General features: G+C 41.3%; 1 protein-coding gene across 1 annotated transcript in view; it reads right to left on the minus strand.

Moving 5' to 3' along the window:
* Nucleotides 1–20,725, minus strand: part of ITIH2 (inter-alpha-trypsin inhibitor heavy chain 2) — a 325,176-nt gene that overhangs the window by 207,332 nt on the left and 97,119 nt on the right. The window contains exons 7-12 of the mRNA XM_078677093.1: nucleotides 18,527–18,634; nucleotides 17,871–17,996; nucleotides 17,472–17,588; nucleotides 9,291–9,459; nucleotides 2,032–2,157; nucleotides 1,049–1,230 (exon numbers count right to left, since the gene is read on the minus strand). Of these exons, the coding sequence (XP_078533219.1) occupies nucleotides 1,049–1,230; nucleotides 2,032–2,157; nucleotides 9,291–9,459; nucleotides 17,472–17,588; nucleotides 17,871–17,996; nucleotides 18,527–18,634 (828 nt within the window). The remainder of the gene's footprint in view (nucleotides 1–1,048; nucleotides 1,231–2,031; nucleotides 2,158–9,290; nucleotides 9,460–17,471; nucleotides 17,589–17,870; nucleotides 17,997–18,526; nucleotides 18,635–20,725) is intronic.

A 20,725-nucleotide genomic window follows, 5' to 3' on the forward strand; every position in this document is an offset into this window, starting at 1 on the left:
CTCCCAGTCCTCTGGGAGGGGCCAGTGGTCAGGCTGCCTGCCTCTGATGCACTGGGAGCCCTCCTCACTTGGTGGGCAAGGGGGGCTCCTGGGCCGAGCACTTTGAAATCTTCTGTCTGTGGGTGCCTGTGGACCCCCTCCACCGTACCTGGCATGGGTCCTTCTGCCACCAGGCCAGCAGGAGGGATGCCAAAGAGGGAATGTGGGAGGCTGCCTCCACCATGTGCCAACCGGCACAAGGGCATGATCCTTACAGGGTGACCAGATGGCTGGACCAGGATACCCCTACTCCAGCACAATTTGCTGGGAGGGAAGCAGCCCCAGGATGGAGCCTCCCGAGCACCGGCCTCAGAGTGCATGGCCACTCTACTCATCGTCTAGTCGCTGGGTCATCTTAAGCCATCCGGTCGCCATGCTAGATGGCTTCTTTTTAGAGCAGTTTTAATTGAACTTGGGGAGCTGAAAAAAGTGACAGAGGTGCTAGCAGCAACCCCAGCCCTTGGAAGAGAGGCATCCAATCGCCCTAGCCTCTAGGCAAAGGCCCGATGGAATAAATGGCCAGTCTGACACTGCATGATATAGGACAAGACAGAAGGAAGAGACCTCTGTGATTGTTTGGAAATCAGAGGTACCTGACAGAAGGATCCAGTTACCGGTAGTTTACTTTATGTAATACAGACACACATATGTATACATGATTATGTTTGCGAGAGCAGAAATACTATGTCTTAGTGTGTATACACACATGCATGCAGGCAAGCACATACACACACACAAACACACACACATGAGCTGTTCACACCAGAGAGCAAGCACAGTCTTTCCTTCAACAGACTGCCAAAATCGTAATTCGGGAGATGAACCACCAACTGTGCACAGGTATTCTGACACCATTTTGGTAGTGGTTCTCTTATTGCCAAACTCGTAATCAAGCCCTAAGGCTGGTTGTTATCCGATTGAAAAAAATCTCACAAAATAATTTCTATTGCAGAGTTCAAAATAAACGCTGAATGTAGCTCTTAGAAGTTATGGACATGTAGTAGTGCACCTTAAGTTGCTTGGAAGTATCCTGATTGCCATAGATTCTCTTCGCCATCCCATGGTTTTCCTGAGCAATGCGTTCTAGGAAATCGTAGTCCACGTCAAAGCCGATGCCGAGTGCATGTAGGGAGAAATCATCCTGCATTTCCTTTTTCACATTCTTCTGGATTTTAGACAGTTTCAGCTCACCTGCCAGAGAGGAATTCAGGATGAGATTGAAGAGAGATTTCGAAGCAAAGCAACAGTACTCTTCAGCCTCTTACATCAGCACAGCTCACACTTTACTTTATGCCAAATTTGTTGGCTGTAAACCACTAGGGGATTTATCAAGTATGTGTTTCTCAGAATGGTGAAATCATGTGTGTGTGTGTATTTATATGCATATATATATATATATATATATATATATATATATATATATATATATATATATATATATATATAGGGGTGAAGGGGGGTGGGGGGTGCACATGGGGGGTACCTATGGTACCCCCCTGCATTTGCCTGCGCAAAGCGGCAGGCACCGCGCGGTGCCTGCCGCTTTGTGCATGCAAATGCACAACTTACATTTTTATCATTGTGGCGGGTGCTGCTTCAAGCAGCACCCGCCGCAATGATAAAAATACAGGATGTGACCGCCAGGGTGGCGGTCACATCCTAATTTGCACGGAGGGACCGCCGCTGCCCCTGCGGACGGTCCCTCCTACTCTATTGTGGCGGACGGACTAAGGTCCGTCCGCCATCATAATCGTCCCCTTAGTGTGGTCTGCCTAATCCGTCCAAAGACGTAAAATTGAAATGCAGCCTGAACAGTGTGTGAGTTTGCAGCTATCGAATGAATGCAAACAACAGAATAAATCATTAACATCACACCCCACAGGAAACTAAAAAGTATCAGTGTAGATATTCTGCATTGATACACGTATACCTGGAGGGCCTGTGCTACTAGGAATACCTTTTCCCTAGCTCAGGACCTCATTTTCAACTTACCCACGGTGGGATCACCATCCGACACAAGAACTATCAAAGAGATTGAGTCGGGGTCCAACATTCCCCGGCCTTGGGCTTCCTTGAGGATAAATATGGCTCTAAGCAGTGCTTCGTTAATGTTGGTACCTGCAAGGAAAGAAAAACAAATCATAAATATACCCAAAAACAACCCTCAACGTGAAGTTTGCTGAACAAAGTACCCTTCAAGAACAATGAATCTATGAATCAGTTGTTTTTTTTATACAGGCCTTGGATCAGCACCTGCGTTAGCAAAGTGTCACAGTTGACAACACTTTGGAGATCTATTTGGAATACATGATTTCTGACAAGATTCTGTGGCACTATGCAGTGTGTGACAGCCAAGGACTGTGAAGATCAAGCTAGGTGATATCCAGTTAGACTACATCTGTATCAGCAGTTGTGGACGTCTGAAATGCCTGTGTAGATACTGAAGTCTTAAGTCTATGATCAGTAGAAAGTATAATAAAATTGTCGGCTTGTAGGTCAAGCCTATCCAAATTTGATCTGTAAATAGTATTGTTTCTTAAAGTGGAAGTAATTGATGAAGAAGGGTTCCTTATATGTGGCCGACAGCAAGAGGGATTAGAGGCACACCTGACAAATACTGCTACATAATTTATATGAGGCTAGTGTTTCTCCGTTGACTAACATTGATGCCACATGAAAGCCATAATATGGTTATAATCGTCACAGGATAAATCTAAGGGAAAACTCCACATGCATCATAGCAGCACTTAGGTACTGCAGGTTGACCCAGTGACATAATTTCTCAACATCCTGAAATTGCAGGAGCAATGGGATTTTGTTATTGATTGCTAACATGGGATGTGACCATGTAAATATACAATAATCCCTAACATATTAGCCTGTACCTTCACGTATAATTAATGCCATGATTAAGCCTGTATAGCAAACAAGACAATGGAATTCCATCCTTTTTGGGAAGAATGAAATTTCAGAACTCTGCAATTTAGCAAATAGCTATATTCCAGTTATCATTTTAAACAGAAATGACTCCAATGTCTCAACACAATGAGGCTTATTTTGCAATTCCGCCCGACTGACACCCAGTTGGCGGTGCCGACTGACTCATTTCAATGCAACCGACACACTGTTCGGTTGCATGCTCCCTTTCCGCAATGGGAGCATATGTGTCTCCCCATCTAATTGCTCCTCTGAATGTTTGGGGAGACTTCCTTCCTACAGATACCCCCCACAAGCCTCTTTATTTAATGTTTCCCTGGTAGAGATTGCTCTAAATGTAAAAGAAAACAATTACAGATTCTACTTCTGTTACTGTTTAGACCTTCCTAAAGTATGTTCTAAACCTGATGAAGTTCATTTCCCTCTATACCCCAGCACCAAGAAACCTATGGTGAACGTGCGCTTTATAAGTTTGTTATAACATAATATTAATTTGCCTTTTACGCCTGGTTCTCTAGTGGTTTACCTTAAATCACGAATTTTACAGCTATTAGCCTAAGGTTTTTTCATCCACCCATCTCTATACAACTCAGTAAATTAAAGTTGGAACTGGCTATTACCTCTGTTTTACCCATAATATTTTGGCCATTCAAAACGTCTAGCATACTTTGATGGTCTCTCATTGTATGCAGTGCATACTCTTTTCTTTCGTATTTACCAAGCAGTGAATTAGCGTTTTCCGACTGCATATAGGATTCTATTGGCTCACTTAATATCCATCTGCCAATGATCATAGATGTTCAATAAAGACCCTTCTAACTGCTGCACTAGCGACACTTCTGCACTGGCAACACTTATATGATAAACAATAGAGGTTTGTGTAAAAAAGAAATGTGCCATTAGAATCCTGGATGCAAATGAATTTGATGTAGGGTATGTTTTTTTATCAGAGATTCTAATCTGAATGAAGGAAGTTTCAGTAATAGTATGTTGCACATCCTTTTCATATCGTATTTTTCTTTTGGATTTCAAGTTTGGTGAAAAGATGTGCATTTGAAAATCCATAGGGTAAGAATATCAGTTTTAGGCATTTAATATATTTTTTTTCAATTTAGTTGTATATCATATTATTTTATTTGATACAGTTGAATAAAATATCTATGACTACGAAGAGGCAAGGCCACATCTCGTACTATGGAAGGCAATAAGCGGAGTGAAAAAAGGGGCCGCAAATCTTATAGGGTATACAGAGAGAAGTCTCCAAAAAGCGCTCAGGAAAAAAACAGAGCTGTGCAGGGACAAGGGAAAAGAGACAAACTAAAAGATTAGGGAAAGACTCCCTCGCTGGGATTCCTCACTCGATTCAGTTATACTTTTGGACGACAAGAATGAGAAGAAATCCCCCTCCATGTCATTGCAGTAAAAAAAAGCAAGGACGGCCGAAAATAAAAGGAAAGAGGGGTATAAGATAACAGATTTTTTAATAGCAAAAGGATCAACAAATTCAAAAAAGGAAACCACAAATAGCACCAGCTTCACATCTCAGATGGAAACCGTAGCTGAAGGTATCCTTGCACCTTTATGGCAGCCTGACCAGGAAACGGTAGCAGAATCACAATCAGAATGTGACGGTGCCAACAGAAAGCAAGGACAAGACCAATAAGATTTTGTGGATAACTAAACTCAGAAAAGTATAGTAAAAATAAATACAAGAAGAAATACAGCAAGGAAATAAACAATAGACTCAGAAGTTCATAATCAAACACTAAGCAAAGCTCTTTTTTCTCTAAACCGTAGAAGTTGGGAAGAGCAGGGTCAGAGAGTCAATTTAACCTAGCAACAGGAGCCATTAACTTCATCAGATCCAGGGGAAGTGCTGGAACACCCCCTAAAAGAATTATTGGAAACAACCTCTCCTTTACACAACAGAAGGATACAAATGTGAAAAAAACCATTGAGACCTCATCAGTTAAAAGAGAGGCTGGGACAATTCTGGCATTCCAAATAATAGGGATAAACGTGAGCAAGGCAGGAGGAACCTTCTCAACAGATAAAACGTCACTAACCAGTCAGATCACATCTAAAACAAAAAAATCAAAGGAAATTGGCACCCACAACGGATTAAAAGAGGGGTGTGTGCTAGCCCCTTGCCTTTTCAACTTGTACTTATCTGACCTTGAAGATACTCTCCGGAAAGCTAAGAACCATCCACCATCGTTAGCTAACGAGGAAATTGGGTGCCTTCAGTATGCAGACGACATTGTGCTATTAAGCCAAACTCCAATTGAATTACAAAGCGGAATGAGTGCCTAAGCCACGTACATGGATGTGCAAGGTCTTGAATTAAATCTATCAAAAACAAAGGTAGTATGGCTAATACAAGAAATACACATGGCACCTGGATGGAAAAAAGTAGAAGTAGTTGCCTCGTCCAAATATCTCGGATTCAAGGTGGAACAAACACTGAGTTACAAATCACAGCTCACTGCAATGCTGGCCAAAACCCCAAATCTAATATATGTCTTCACACTACTGAAAAAGAAATTAGGCTGTCCATCCCACGGCATCCTACTATCCGTCATGCTCGCACAGCCAATGCCAACAGTGACCTATGGAACAGAAATAATAAGGGGACGTGAAATCCCAGCTTTGAACAAGTTTCAAGCAAAAGTCTACAAAAACGTCTTACACATTCAGCAAAGTGCATCATCGGCCCAAGTCTGACTGGACTTTTGTCTGCCCAACCAAATATACCGGAGTAAAGGCGCATTCATTAAATTATGTTCCATTGACTACCTGTGCTGTAAAAAAGTAGATAGGCAAAAAGCAAATACAACTCAAGGATCCTGTGGTTGCTACCTCAACCAGGTGATAGAGGACCTGTGTGCTCAAGATATTTGGACCTCCAACATCGGGAAAAAAGCCTTTAACAAATGGATCAATTCAACAATAAAACTTCTATCACATTCAACAGATGAGAACATTTTACTACAAAGATGTCACACCTCGACGGTGATCAGCTCATAAGGCCCAAGGAAACCTCAGGAATACTTATTAGCTTATTTCTCATCGGCTTTAAAACATCAATTTAGGAGATTACGTTTTGGCATTTGGGAAACAAAGGATCTCATCCCTTTATGGAAAGATCAAAGGCACAACCGAGATGGCAGACTGTGTGACTATAGATACAAATCTCTCCAACATATTTTTTGCGCATGCCTAAAGCTATTAAAACAAAGGAAGTTATTATTAAAAGAAATATTCAACAACATGAACATTCAAACAAGTAGAGAAGCAGTAATCACCTGGCTAGGTGGGACTTCAATCCCCCTAGTATGTAGGGGGTAAAATTCTTAAATCTGTATTTAAAGGAAATAGGTCAAAATCGATATGGTTTTCATAATTTTAACAGAAATTTTACTTACGGTCCAATGAATGTAGAACTAGAACTAATGGTTTTGAAAAAATTAAATTAATTTTTTTTATTTTATTAGGATATTTTTGTGCTGCAAAACATGTTGCTTGGCGTAATGTTTTTTTTTTCAAAGACCGAACACTTGAATAAAAATTTGAAATGTGAAACAGTTGTATAAAATATCATTTTTTTTATTAGTTTTACAATATTAGTTCTTTTAGAATTGTAAGTAATAAGTGTTAATATATTTGTCTTTATTTTGTTTTATTACTGTTTGTAATTTTTTTTATATTTCTTAAATGTAATTAGACATCACTAAATTAGTAGCATTTGTGGGGGATTAGAGTGTGACGATTTTTAAAATGTAAATTATTGTGTTTGTTTTATTAGTTGTTTATGTAAGTTAATATGTAATTGATAATTATGTTACATATTTAATTGATTGCTATTTTAATTATTTGTTGATTTCTATTAATCTTTAATTGGTTGATTAATTTTAGTCAATTATTTAATTGTGTTAATTAATTGTATAGTTATATATTTTATGTTTTATTTAATAATTAATACTTAGAATCTATAAATGATATCATTGTTTTTTATTATTAATTGTAATAGCTTGTCAGTGTTTATTTTTCGGGTAGGAGGGAAGTGTTTTAATTTAAATTGTATTATTTGTAAAATAAAATGTTTACTATTTTGTATTTTAATTTTGTGTGTTTTACTTTTAATGAAATCATTATATGTTTAATATTTTGGTCTAAATTCCAAAGATAATAGGAATAATAAATCTTCCCTCTACACAGTCCAACACTACCTTTGCTTATGTTGGGGTGGAAAGAGCACATCTGATTCCTCTAAAGTCCGACACTTTCCTTACTGTTGCTCCGATTGGAGCGGGGAGACTAAATCGAAGACTCCAAAGTTTAACACTTTCCCTACTGTTGCCTACGTTGAGCTGGAATAGTAAAAATCTAACCCCTCCAAAGAATGCTAAATCTGATTCCTCTAATGTCCAACACGTTCAATATTTTTGCTTATGGTGAAGCGGGACTAGTAAATCTGATCCCTCCAAAGTCCAACATCTTCCATATTGTTGCTTGCGTTGGAGTTGGAATAGTAAATCTAACCTTTTCAAAGTCCAACATTTTTCCTACTTTTGCTAACGTTGGAGCGGGAAATAATAAATCTGACCCCTCTGAAGTACAGCGCTTTCCCTATGTTATCTGACTTTGGAGTGGGAATAGTAAACCCAACCCCTCCAAAATTAAATACTTTCCCTATGTTTGCTCTTATTTTATAGTGGGAAAAAGAAATCTGACCCTTCCAAATTCTAATACTTACTACACTATTGCATATGTTGGAGCGGGAATAGTGAATCTAACACCTATAAAGTCCAACATTTCCCTATTTTTTCTCATGTCGGAGTGAAAATAGTAAGTATAACCCTTCCAAAGTCCAACACTTTCAATATTTTACTTACATTGAAGTGGGACTAGTAAATCCGACCCTTCCAAATTACAACAATTTCCCTATTGTTGCTTAGTTTGAATTGTTAACATTTTATTTTATTATTATTTTTAAAATGAACAATTAGTGTTGTTTTATTATATATTTAATTTCTTTTAAAAAATAATCTAAAATCGTTGTTTTCTATTTAATTTGCTATATGTTTGTTATAGATATGTATGCTTTTTAACTTCTTCTATTGTTATTATTAATCATTGTAATGTAATTCAGTGCTATTAATTGCTTAACTAATTGGTTTTTTTAGATATATACTTTATTTTAAAATGTTATTTTATAATATTCTGTTATGTACTATTTTTACATATTTTTAATTAAATCATTATAAACTTTAATATCTAAATTGAATTAAATAGAATGCTATATATAGTAAATTCAATATACTTGCCTATTTTTGGTGATATTCTGGTCAACAATATTTCTGTTGTGATATTTTTACCTTCAAAGTATGTAAGCACAATATTGTTGTTCCTGATATTTTGTATGCAATATTATATTTGCAATATTTTTGTTCCTAATATTTTGTCATACATTCGCAATGGCTTTATCACTAGGGGTAGGGCCAAATCTGGGCAAATTCCACCAATCGCAGCGTGGTGCAATTTGTTCTGGCATGCAGCTCCAGAATGGTAAGTTGGTGAGCGCAAGTGAGATTTGGCTTTCCCTGGCATGATTTGCAATCGCTAAGAGGACATCTGGCCAGTTTTTTTTAATGCGGGTGGTCACAATTGTTCGCAGTCAGAGGGCTGTTGCTTGAGTAGAAAATCTGCTTAAGCAGCAGTAAAATCCGCTTCAGTAGCTGCACTCTCTGGCGTGCCCTGCGGAGCCATTTGTGTTGATTATTCAGCACAGAATGTAATCCCAATACTAAATCGCAGCATGAGCAGTGCAATGTGCCTATTTCTGCCCATTGGTGGAACTCCATGGAATCTCACAAGCTTTTTATGTAACTCTGCGGCGTTTCGCTGAATCAAATTCCAGGAGTTCCACCCACCCCTATGTATTATATTGGATATTATTATGCATGCTTTTGGTTTGGACCATACTGTTATATTATGGTTATCAATCTTTCTGCACCTGTTGAAATTGAAGCCTGAATGCACACTCCCTCTCATTAAATCATTTTCACATTCTTCTAATATACTGTATAGGACAATTATAGTTACTTACATTTCAAGACACTACAATAAAAGAAACTGAAAGCAAGTAGAATGATTTCTGTTGGTTTGTTTCAAGACCAATTTTAAAAGTAAAATCTTGAACGATTTAGAATCAAAATGATTCTGGCTTAGTTATTGCCTTCATTAGAACTATTTTGAGGAGAAGAGGGTAAGCTCGCCCCAGCTTGTGGCACACTTTTGTCATAGCCACTTACCACCACCTGGCTGAATTTCCCGGATGTACTGCTTGGCATCTTCAGTCTGGATTGAGGAGGCATCCACCAATTCCTCTCTCCAGCATCGGACATTGTGATTGAAGTCTATGACACTAAATTGGTCATCAGGGCGCAGGTCATCTAAGATAGTCTGCATAGCTTGAACTGTCTAGAACAGAAGATAAAAGCAAATGATATAAATTGCTTTCTGAGGACGAACATAGAAAACTCTTTGTACCACCTATAGTATTCCCCAAAAGTCTTTCATTCATAGGTAACTATTCAAAAGTAAATACAGATTAAAATCTAGTGGCCAGTAAGTAAGTTTCTGTAAACATAGTATAATTTGATTATTGTTATTTCATCCCAACTTAGCTTAATATTTTGCTGTAAATAGGAATACTTTTGGTTTCTGCTTGAAAGTTACAAGCATAATTCTCCTTTTCCTATGACAGACAGCAGTGCAAAAGATGAAGCCATAACTTGCAAAAAGGTTGCCTTTATATTTGTGTAGTACAAGAATGCAAAAGAAAAAGACTTTCACTGAGCACAATGCGCCTTTTGTGCTAGGAGCTTTTCCTTTCAGGGGCTGATTACAATCTCGTCCGGAAAGCATTCTAACCAATTCGGTTCCGGAATGCTTTCCGAACGATTCAGATCGGGGGGAGTCCGAATGAGCGATTTTGATGCATCTGGATGCTTCCGGATACGATTTGGTCGGACTCCCATTGACTTCAATAGAAGCCTGTGCTCCGAACTAAAGGACAGGCTCTCATTGAAGAAAGGGGTGGCTGGGGAAAATCGTGCACCCTGTGGCACCCCATTGTGCCTGCCACACTGTGCATGGTTGGAAAGGGAGGGTACCTCCATGGGCCCCATTCGGAAGGCCCCCGGGTGAAGGGGAGCCTGCTAAGGACCCCCAAAGACAGATTCTGACAGCCGTGTTGTTTCGGGCAAACCGAATTGGAATGGCTGTCGGAATCATTCATCTTAATCGCACGCTCGGAAAACAAGTCCATAGAGCTTTACGATTCTGCTCCGAAAGACTTGACCTGTCCAAATGCCTTTCTGAACCAATTTGGACAGCCCTAGCGGTTTACGGGCATCGTAATCAGTCGTTGCGAACTGTGTATGATTCGGTGAGAAACGAGAGTTCCGAATCGGATTCGGCAAACCCGAATCCGATTCGAAGTCCATCCGGCATCGTAATCGACTCCTCATTTGGGTTTGGAGCTGGAAGGATCCCTTTTTTTTGGGCTGCTGCATCATATATCATTGGATTTAAGGACTTTTGGATTTGAGATTTCAAAAAGTAAGTTGGAAAATTGGTGTTGGTTTTGTTTGATTGGGGCATTGCACCTACTTATTTTTTGCCACTCCAAGAGCGAGGATCAATAGCTGGCCGAAAACGGGCTGTTTTCCTCGGCTCGAGAATTCTATTTGTTTGGGAGCTATTGTCGGATGCGGGCTGCTTGAGTGCCCGAGAGTGCTCTTTCTTTGAAGCGGGCTGCCTGCGCACTTGAGAGTGCTACCTACTGTGACTGCACCTGGGGCCAGGACTACATCACACAGGGTGCACTGCTACACCACACCTGCCACGACTGAAACGGGAGGCGTTGCCTTGCGCTTAAAAGTGCCACTTCTCTCCCAGTTGTGTGGGTGCCACTCCGAGAGCGAGGGTCAATTGCTGGCCGAAAACGGGCTGTTTTCCTCGGCCCGAGAATTATATTTGTTTGGGAGCTATCGTCGGATGTGGGCTGCTTGAGTGCCCGAGAGTGCTCTTTCTTTGAAGCGGGCTGCCTGCGCACTCAAGAGTGCTACATACTGTGACTGCACCTGGGGCCAGGACTACATCACCCAGGGTGCACTGCTACATCACACCTGCCGCGACTGAAACGGGAGGCGTTGTCTTGCTCTTAAAAGCGCCGCCTCTCCTTCCGCGGCACGGGTCGTGGCGCGGGTCGAAGCCCGGGCCAAAGGGCGGGGCTGTTTGTGCCTGTTAGTGATTGAGAGGGACTGGACTGGGCCACCCCCCCTAAGCAAAAGATACTTCCAGGCGCGGACACAGCCCGAATACACTTGTTAAAAATAGTTTTCTCATTCATTGACCATGTCATAAGTACATTCTGAAGCATTGTTTTATAAGGCCTAGTATATTTGTTGAGCTAATATTTTATTTGTTGTTTTAGTATATGTGGGGTGTTTAACTAATCTTGTATTTCCATAACCCCCTTCCTTTTAATATATCTCGGAACTACACAAAGTGATTCGAATATGGGGAAAGTTTTGGTAGCACGAGGACACCCACAAACACGGCAAAAAACGTTAGAAACTGGCACTATCCCCAGCGCAACTGCTATTGATAGAATGTTGCAGAAAGCGCTGGGTGCAGTCTCGTCAGCCATAGAATCTACAGAGACACGTCTCTTACTCACTCCCTGTAATGTTATTGCTCCATCTCCCCAGGGTTCACCAGATTTGACGGTGTCTGTCCCTTTAGTAGCCCTGTCTGACCTTATTAGCACTGAGGTTACTTGTGTCCTGCCACGAATACATGTATCCACATCTTCCTAATCCCCTACGAATAAAGGCCCAAAACGCATTAAGCGGACATATAAGCGTTCTTTGGGCTCTAAGAAACCTAGACCTTCTAAATCACAACCAGTAACGTTCCCTGAAGATCAAGAGAATACTCATGAGGATATAGGTTCTGCCAACAACGTTTTTGCCCCACCGGTTTGGGTTACCCATCTTCTAATAGATTTACAGTCACAGATTGAACAACTTATTAAATCCCAGTTCAAACTAGTGACTAGTCGACTGGACAAGGAGGTTTCACTGTTGAATAGCAAAGGTGTGGGTGGATGTAATACTGTTGTGATTAATAGGGCCGAGGGATCGTTCATAACCCGCCCCAAATACATCAGGAGCCCCGAACGAGTCCTCCCACAAATGGTTCCTAAACTGGTATTAGCATTTCTACTACTCACTATGTAAACCACTGTTCTCATGTTTCTGAGCCAAGGCAAGATGCACAAATCAATCTACCCCCTAAATGTCCACCACATCAGAAAACTAACACTCAGGCACGAAAATTGAACGAAACTCTGCAGCCACTAGCTCCCCAAGTCACCAGGGTTACTGGTGATAATGACCAACCCCAGTCCCCTTTGCCCTGCTTACATCTGCCCCCGGCTGCCTCTCCATATGTAGTGGTTCTTGCCGGAGTACCACCACTGGCTTCCGAGAAGAGTGAATCTTTCCCGGAGCTAAAGAACAAGATCATACATTGGCTAACTGGGAACAGACCACTTACCAGCTCGACACCGGGGGAAATACTCTTCGCACGAAGAGTCAGATGGTTAGGGATTAAACATAAGGACATTACAAGGGATGCCGTGGTCGTCAACTTCAGAAATCCTGGGGTGGTGAATCATATTCTTGATTGGAGAGGTTCAGATTCAAAGGGCACAATTATTGCACTCCCTTTGGGTTATTTTTACCCCCCGGGAAAATGGTATGGATGTAATGGTTTAAATTTACCAATGAACAATCAACAAGGAGGGGGCTGTAATGTTACCCTGGAAAACAGATTTGGTCCTCTATCCCTTGTAGATTAACTACCATTTGTTTTGTTACCAGGACGTGCCTTGACCGAGGATGATGAGCGTTTAGACGCGGTGGCATATGGGCCACTGGGAGAGCCTCCCCCCAATGTCAATGGAGACTCTGAAGGGAGACAGATTATTACAAACCCACCTATAGACCCCCAATGCCCAGTTACTTCAGCTGATCTATCTGGTTGCTGTATTGATGGGACAATGGGGATAGGGAGTTCTTTGCCCCCATTCAATACTCCCTTAGAGGTGCCTTGTAATACCTTCCTTTGTTCTTGGAATGTGGCAGGGATAGCAAACAACTTGGATGATCCAGAGTGGGGGACACTTATGGACAAACATGATCTCTGTCTATTCCAAGAAACGTGGGCTCTGGCACCCCCACATAGAGTGGGCTATGCAACCTTCCACATACCAGCCTGTCAGGGAATGAGGGGGAGACCTTATGGGGGTCTCTGTATCTGGGTGGGTACCCACTTGGGTTGCTCTGTTAGGCAGCTGGAAACTCACTCCCCAGATATCCTTTGTATTTCTCTTGGCTTTCCAGATGGTCTAAAGATCGTACTGGTTAATGTCTACTTATGTCCCCCTCCCCCCTCGGAGGACTCGCCTACCTTGACTGGTCTCGATGAATTACTTTCTGCATTACCATTTACGTCCCACAAAATCATAGGTGGCGATTTCAACTGCCACTATGAACCCCTAGATGGGACTTCGTTGGTCACTCAGGAAGAGGACTCTGTCTGGTCCATTCCTGATTGCTCGATGTACCCAACTAATGGGTGGACGTCTCTTGTTCTTAAGATCAATAGGTTTACCATATCTCACTCGCTCAGAGCGTGTAATGGAAGATTTCCAGCAGATTCCCCAGGAAAGGTCACCTATGATGGACAAGGGAGAGGTACCACTATTGATTACCTTTTGGCTAATGTAGAATTTTGGTCACACATAAAGGCCTTTAGTGTTATGCCGAGGATTGACAGTGACCACAATTTACTGTCAATGGAACTCAAGTACCCACTGGGGCAATTCTTAAGCATGACCACTGGGGCGCAGCCCCCCCCCCCCCTCCAAACTTGGTTATGGTAGGAGCTGGTAGACGCATCAGATGGGGTAGTATTATACAATCAGCTGGTAAGCTTGCTGATGTTTATATCCATGTGTTTTGAGTTTTTCAATTAGTGTTTAATCTCACAGTGGATAATTTTGGTCCCGCTCACCACAAGGCATTACTGGATATCCATTCTGACCTTATGACCAACTTGGCAACTCACTTTTTTTCCTCTTCCATTACCAAAAAACGGTCCACTACAAAAACACAATGGTTCACAAAAACCTGTAGTCTGGCAAAAAGAGCTCTCGTAAGCGAGGTGAAGCGAGGTACCAGTGATTCTATCAGAAAGGCTCAAACTTTTTTACAAAAAGACTGTGCTTGAGGCTAAGCGAGACTAGGAGTCCGAAAGATGAGAAAGTATTCTGGGGGCCTTGACCTCAAGAGACTACAGGGCATTCTGGAATTTGGTGAGGAATGGTACAGTACAGGGACCATCAGCTATAATGCCAAACATAAGTGAGGAGACCTGGATTCTGTATTTTAAATCCTTATATTCTCAAAGAGACAGCCCTTTATCTAGTGAGATTCTTAGTCTTCCCCAGGAGTCTTTATCCACCAACGTCTTAGGCAATCCAGCCTATGAGGTTCCACCCTGCACTATGCCTGAGGTTATTGTGGCTCTAAGGTCATTACCATCTGGGAAAGCGCCGGGCCTGGATAGAATTCCGGGGGACCTGTTTCGAAGTGAGCAGAAGGTATGGGCTCCTTATATCTTGCTCCTGTTTAATGCTATACTCCAGGGCATGGAGATTCCACATACTTGGTTAGGAGCAGAGATCATACCTTTATTCAAAAAGGGTTCCCCTCTGGACCCGGCAAACTATCGCCCAATTAGCTTAATTGACATTCTGCAGAAATTATTTGCCCGATTCCTGCTCTTAAGGATCCAGGCCTGGATCGACGAGTATCAGATCCTTACCACCCTACAGGTAGGATTTCGCGCCAAGGTTTCAACAACTGACCAACTTTTTAGACTCCAGAAGGTCCACTGGAAAGTGGTAGCGTTGGGGGGAGGCAGTTTGTATCTGATATTCGTGGATCTAAGATCTGCATTCGATCTGGTCCAGAGAGACAGGCTATGGGCCATACTGCAAGAAATGGGTATCCCTCCTTATCTTTGCCACATGTTACAACGACTTCACCATGGTAATTATGCAAGGGTGCGGTTTTGGAAAAACGGAGAACTCTTCGCGCCGTTCCCTGTAGAAAAGGGAGTTAGGCAGGGGTGTGTGTTGGCCCCCACCCTTTTTTCCCTTTTCCTCAATGGCCTGATAGCTCATCTCCTAGGTACAAAGGACTTGGATTCCCCCATTCTGGCTGATCACAAGATACCAGCTCTAATGTTCGCTGATGATACGCTCCTTCTCTCCAAGTCATCTATGGGTATTCAACGAACATTAGATGCGTTCTGCAATTTTTGCAGAAACAGAAATCTTGAGATCAATCTATCTAAAACCAAGTACATGGTTTTTCACGCCAGAATTGTAAATTGTCCACATCCTCATATGGGGGTTTGCCTCTGATAAGAGCCTCCAAGTTTAATTACCTTGGAGTAACATTGAATGACAGGATGGATTGGGGGACTCATCTAACTAAAGTAAATTTGAAGCTAGCTCAAGCCTCCGGGGGTATACTAAGGGTGTACAATGATTGCACATTCAAGACCTTGGGACCACCGGTGGAAATCTATAGATCCCAAGCTATGGGTGGAGCCCTTTATGCTGTTGAGCTCTGGGGCCATATCAACGCTACTTCATTGGCAACAACAGAGAACGCCTTTTTGAGACGTCTTTTAAAACTTCCACAGAGTACCCCATTACTACCTTTACGCTTAGATCTGGGTTTGGTCTCTATCAGGGACACAATAGCAAATCGCCCTCTGCTCCATTGGAGACGCCTCTGGAGCACTCCAGAGCTTATATGCTACAAGGAGGAATTAAGGGATCTTTTGTCCAAACTGGGTGTGGGGAAGATCCCCTGGCTAAGTCATGTGCGACAGCTCTGCCATGCAATAGGGAGGGCAGATATCTGGCTAGTACCGGAGGAGACATGTCCCCTTATCACTAAAAAGGAACTCACCCAAGCTCTTAAGGAATATCGGTTGGCTGTCACGATTCAATATGGCCCTCTCGGGACCTTGAGCTCTAGATTCCTAGATGTTAAGGCCAACTATTTCTTTGAGCACTTTATGGATTACATCCAGCCCCTACTGGCGAAAAAAACTTTGTGTCCAATTTAGATATGGGACCTTGTCAGTGAGGGAGCACACTAATAAGTGGTCGGGATCCCGTTATTCCTCCTTGGGTTGTCCAGGATGTGACATCAGAGTGGAAACTGATTTGCATGTTCTATTATTCTGCCACCAAAATCAGAGTTAAGTGGATTGTTCAGTTTTGCAAGAACTTGGCCCTCAGAGATTTTCGGGAGGTTTATAGGATTTAAAAATACGACACCTCCCCTCTGACGGTATTTGTGACTTTAAGATATTTATATGCAATGTGGTGTATCAGAAGTGCTAGAATAGAACTACTGAAATAGAAGGAGTAAAGATAGCGACTCCTTTATGCGACCCTCTGCTAATCTAACTGGGGGGTTATGCACCTCTCTTTCATTACTGTGACAATTATGTTAAATTTAACTTTTTTTAAACTTTGTGCAAACTGGTTTTTGGGATGATTTTTAAAACAAAATCTTTTAAATCATAAACATTTTATTTATTAGGTTATATGGTGTTGGATTAAGAATTTGTACAATTGATGTATAATATGGATTTTAATCTGTTGCAATGTACTGCGATTGAGCTTTTATGGCTTATAGCCGATAATAAAGTTGTTTTTGACGGACTGACTGACTGACTCCTCAGTCAGGCAAAATAGCGTTCCAAGATAAATTTTCTTGCATAATAATACTGGGAATCAGAATGCAATGAAATCCACTAAAAGCCAGAGTACATCACTGATTTATGGGTTGGTTGGACAAGACTTAAAGTCACAGTGATCACTCGAGTTGCAGCATTTGTGACCCATTCAAGAGGTAGAATAGAGTCTTACGGCGACCCTGCTATAGGAGCTAAAATTAAAGGAAGATTAAACTCAGAATTGTACAATCTGTCAAATTGTTTAAGAATGGAAAATTTCGTCTCTTTTTGTATGTTAAATAGGGAAAGTGAAGGTGAAGTTGTTAGAGTGATAAATAGCCTAATTGCTGCAATGACTGACCTTCGCCCTTCAAATACGAGGAAAATACCAAGGAAAGACCTTCACTTTTTAAAATATATTTGTTATTTGAACATAGTGCTTAAACAAGATTTATAATCTTATATTTTCCTCTAAATTTAGTTGGTAACACATGAATCAATGTTTCAAAGAATAACATTTTTTACTGGATCGATGTGATACATTGTATGCACTTTATCGGAAATGACAAAATATTATTTAAAAAAGTATGTACTTGTCTCATCTTCAGTCCCCACATCGAGCCACTGACGTCAATAACAAATAATATATTTTTTGGCAGCGGAGACAGATTTTCAGGGGCAAAGAAGTGCAGGAAATATCCATTAAAGATCTGTAAAAGAGCATATGAGTTATCAGATAGTGGTAGGCAAGAACACTCATTGCTTAATGCTGCTTTGCACAGGTGAGAACAGAGCTGTGTTTGACTTTGAGAAACATGAGATAATCGCAAGCCCTTTAGAGACAGAAAGTACTGAAATTCCTGAAGAAATGAAATCACCTTGAAAGCATTTTCAATATTACTTTAAAGAGTTTGCAATATTTGCAAGGATCTTGCCACCCCTAACAGTTTTCCATTCCACTCTGCATAAGTAACTACTTAATGAACACAAACCTGAAGTTCGGAAGAAGTTTCTCTCTTTGTGTCATACTTAACAACAAAGTTCCCATCTACCGCGGTTGCGGAGCAATCCGGACATTTTCGCTGCTGATCCACTGTGGGCCGGAACGATATGTGAGCCTTCAAAGAAGCAGAGCAATGAATCGCTTTCAGTTAATGGTATAGCTTAAGTGTGTAGTATTTATTAGCGCTGCTCCTTCCCACCTATGTTCATCCTCAAGAAACATCTGAGATCCCTGAAAAAATAACCCCGGCAACAGGGCCGGACTGGCCATAGCGGGCCCCGGGCAATCCCCCGGTGCGCCGCACCTGCCCAGCAATCCAAAGTGCATTCTTCGACGAATATGAAAAATGAATCCATAGAATGGTTGTAAGTCTATTACGTACGGTCACAACCTGCATTCATATGCTAAAAAACCCGTAGTCCACAACAGCCAAAAAAAAGCTAAAATGCTCGCCTTTCACATCCTGTTGCACGAAAGAGCTCTCTCAGGTTCCAAAGAAATGCACTTACTAGACCTGATATTTAGAATTTATCCAGGGTTCCAGGATGGGTAGTATGAGCAATTTTATTACTGGGCATGGCTTTTCAAATATGTGTTCCTTTGTGTACTCGTAATTCTGTGCATTTAGTGAAACGTTGGACTCACCCTTTTCTCTTCTTTTGAGACATTGACAATTCCAGTAAAGTGATGCCCAAGAGAATTAGGAACAAGTATATATTCAATTCCCTGAGGCTCGGTAATGTAAACGTCAACCTATAGAAGAAAGAGAAAGGAGTTGTTTGAGGTTTCAGAACCTGGCAATGCTTCGTATTGCGCACTCTTTGCTCATACTGACACAACAGCATAGTTTGCCGCATATTTCTGCAGTTATCTCCATCCTGCGGTTTGTAGTGTGAGCTTCTTCCATCGAGATCCCCTTACCCCAACACATGTTGACATGTATAAAGGACCATGGCATTGCTTTAGGATAGCTCAATTCTACTTTAATGCTTCCATCCCGCCAATTGCTTCCTACCACCTTTTGTGATGTGGTAGGTAGTAACACCTGAAGAGATAGTGGTTTCCCCTTGACTATGCTTCAAAGTACCAATACAGATATTTGTGAAATAACAACTGAGATGTAAAGAAACATTTATTTAATTCAATAGTTTAAAAATAGAACAATTAAAAAACACAATAAAATACATAGAATACAAAAAATTGTCCCTCCAATAATATAAAAAGCAATTACAATTCAAGTACATAAGCAACAATTATGACCCGCATAATTCAAACATGGAAAGACACATGTAAGACATTCAGATTTGTGCAATACAATTTGTACACTGTAGGTCCTTATTAACACCTTAATACATTACACTATACAATCTGTACTTGTACTAAGGTTATGGAGTTTTAAGTTGTACACAAAAAAAGGTTGCGTCGACGCGTTTCGATGGTAAGGAATGATTAATCCATCTTTGTCAAGACTATCTTTTGTCTCTGTCCTAAAAGCAGGGTCATATACAATAATTCACCCCTGTTTTCCGTCAAACGACGTCAGAAGTACGGCGTTGCCAACTCGATATTATACTCGTCTGATAAGAGCATCACAAGAAGATCCTCCTCATGGGAGACTTGGTACAGTGGTGAATAGGACTCCCTATTACTGTCTTAGCTGTCGCTGGATCCCTTTGACTCTGGATTAGGATCTTCAATCTGGTTAAAATGTGCCCTCGAGCAGATCAGGGCTGTTGTTCCTATAGCTTGATCGGGTGGCCTCTGTAGGTTCGTGCTGTCCTACGTTAGATTGGGCATTTCACGGTACATATGTCAAGAAATAATGATCCTTGTGAAGATCTGGGCTATGATTCCCAATGGCGTGATAATAAAGTCTCCTGGAGCGCAATCTGTCCTTCGCTGCTGAATAGTGTTAACAAAATTCGGAGGTCCCGTCGGCTTCTCTGCTCTAACAAAATGGCGTCTCGTCTGGGGCTCTGCGTATAATCCACGCGATTCTACGCAGAGCCCCAGACGAGACGCCATTCCATTAGAGCAGAGAAGCCGACGGACCCCCGAATTTTGTTAACACTATTCAGCAGCAAAGGACAGATTGCGCTCCAAGAGACTTTATTATCACGCCATTGGGAATCATAGCCCGGATCTTCACAAGGATCGTTATTTCTTGACATATGTACCGTGAAACGCCCAATCTAACGTAGGACAGCACGAACCTACAGAGGCCACCCGATCAAGCTATAGGAACAGCAGCCCTGATCTACTCGAGGGCACATTTTAACCCGATTGAAGATCCTAATCCAGAGTCAAAGGGATCCAGCGACAGCTAAGACAGTAATAGGGAGTCTTATTCGCCACTGTACCAAGTCTCCCATGAGGAGGACCTTCTTCTGATGCTCTTATGAGACGAGTATAATATCGAGTTGGCAACGCCGTACTTCTGACGTCGTTTGACCGAAAACAGGGGTGAATTATTGTATGTGACCCTGCTTTTAGGACAGAGCCAAAAGATAGTCTTGACAAAGATGGATTAATCATTCCTTACCATCGAAACGCGTTGACGCACCTTTTTTTGTGTACGACTTAAAACTCCATAACCTTAGTACAAGTACAAATTGTATAGTGTAATGTATTAAGGTGTTAATAAGGACCTACAGTGTACAAATTGTTTTGCACAAATCTGAATGTCTTACATGTGTCTGTCCATGTTTGAATTATGCGGGTCATAATTGTTGCTTATGTACTTGAATTGTAATTGCTTTTTATATTATTGGAGGGACAATTTTTTGTACTCTATGTATTTTATTGTGTTTTTTAATTGTTCTATTTTTAAACTATTGAATTAAA

Source organism: Lissotriton helveticus, chromosome 1_1, assembly GCF_964261635.1.
Source record: "Lissotriton helveticus chromosome 1_1, aLisHel1.1, whole genome shotgun sequence".
In the NCBI taxonomy this organism is placed as follows: domain Eukaryota; kingdom Metazoa; phylum Chordata; class Amphibia; order Caudata; family Salamandridae; genus Lissotriton; species Lissotriton helveticus.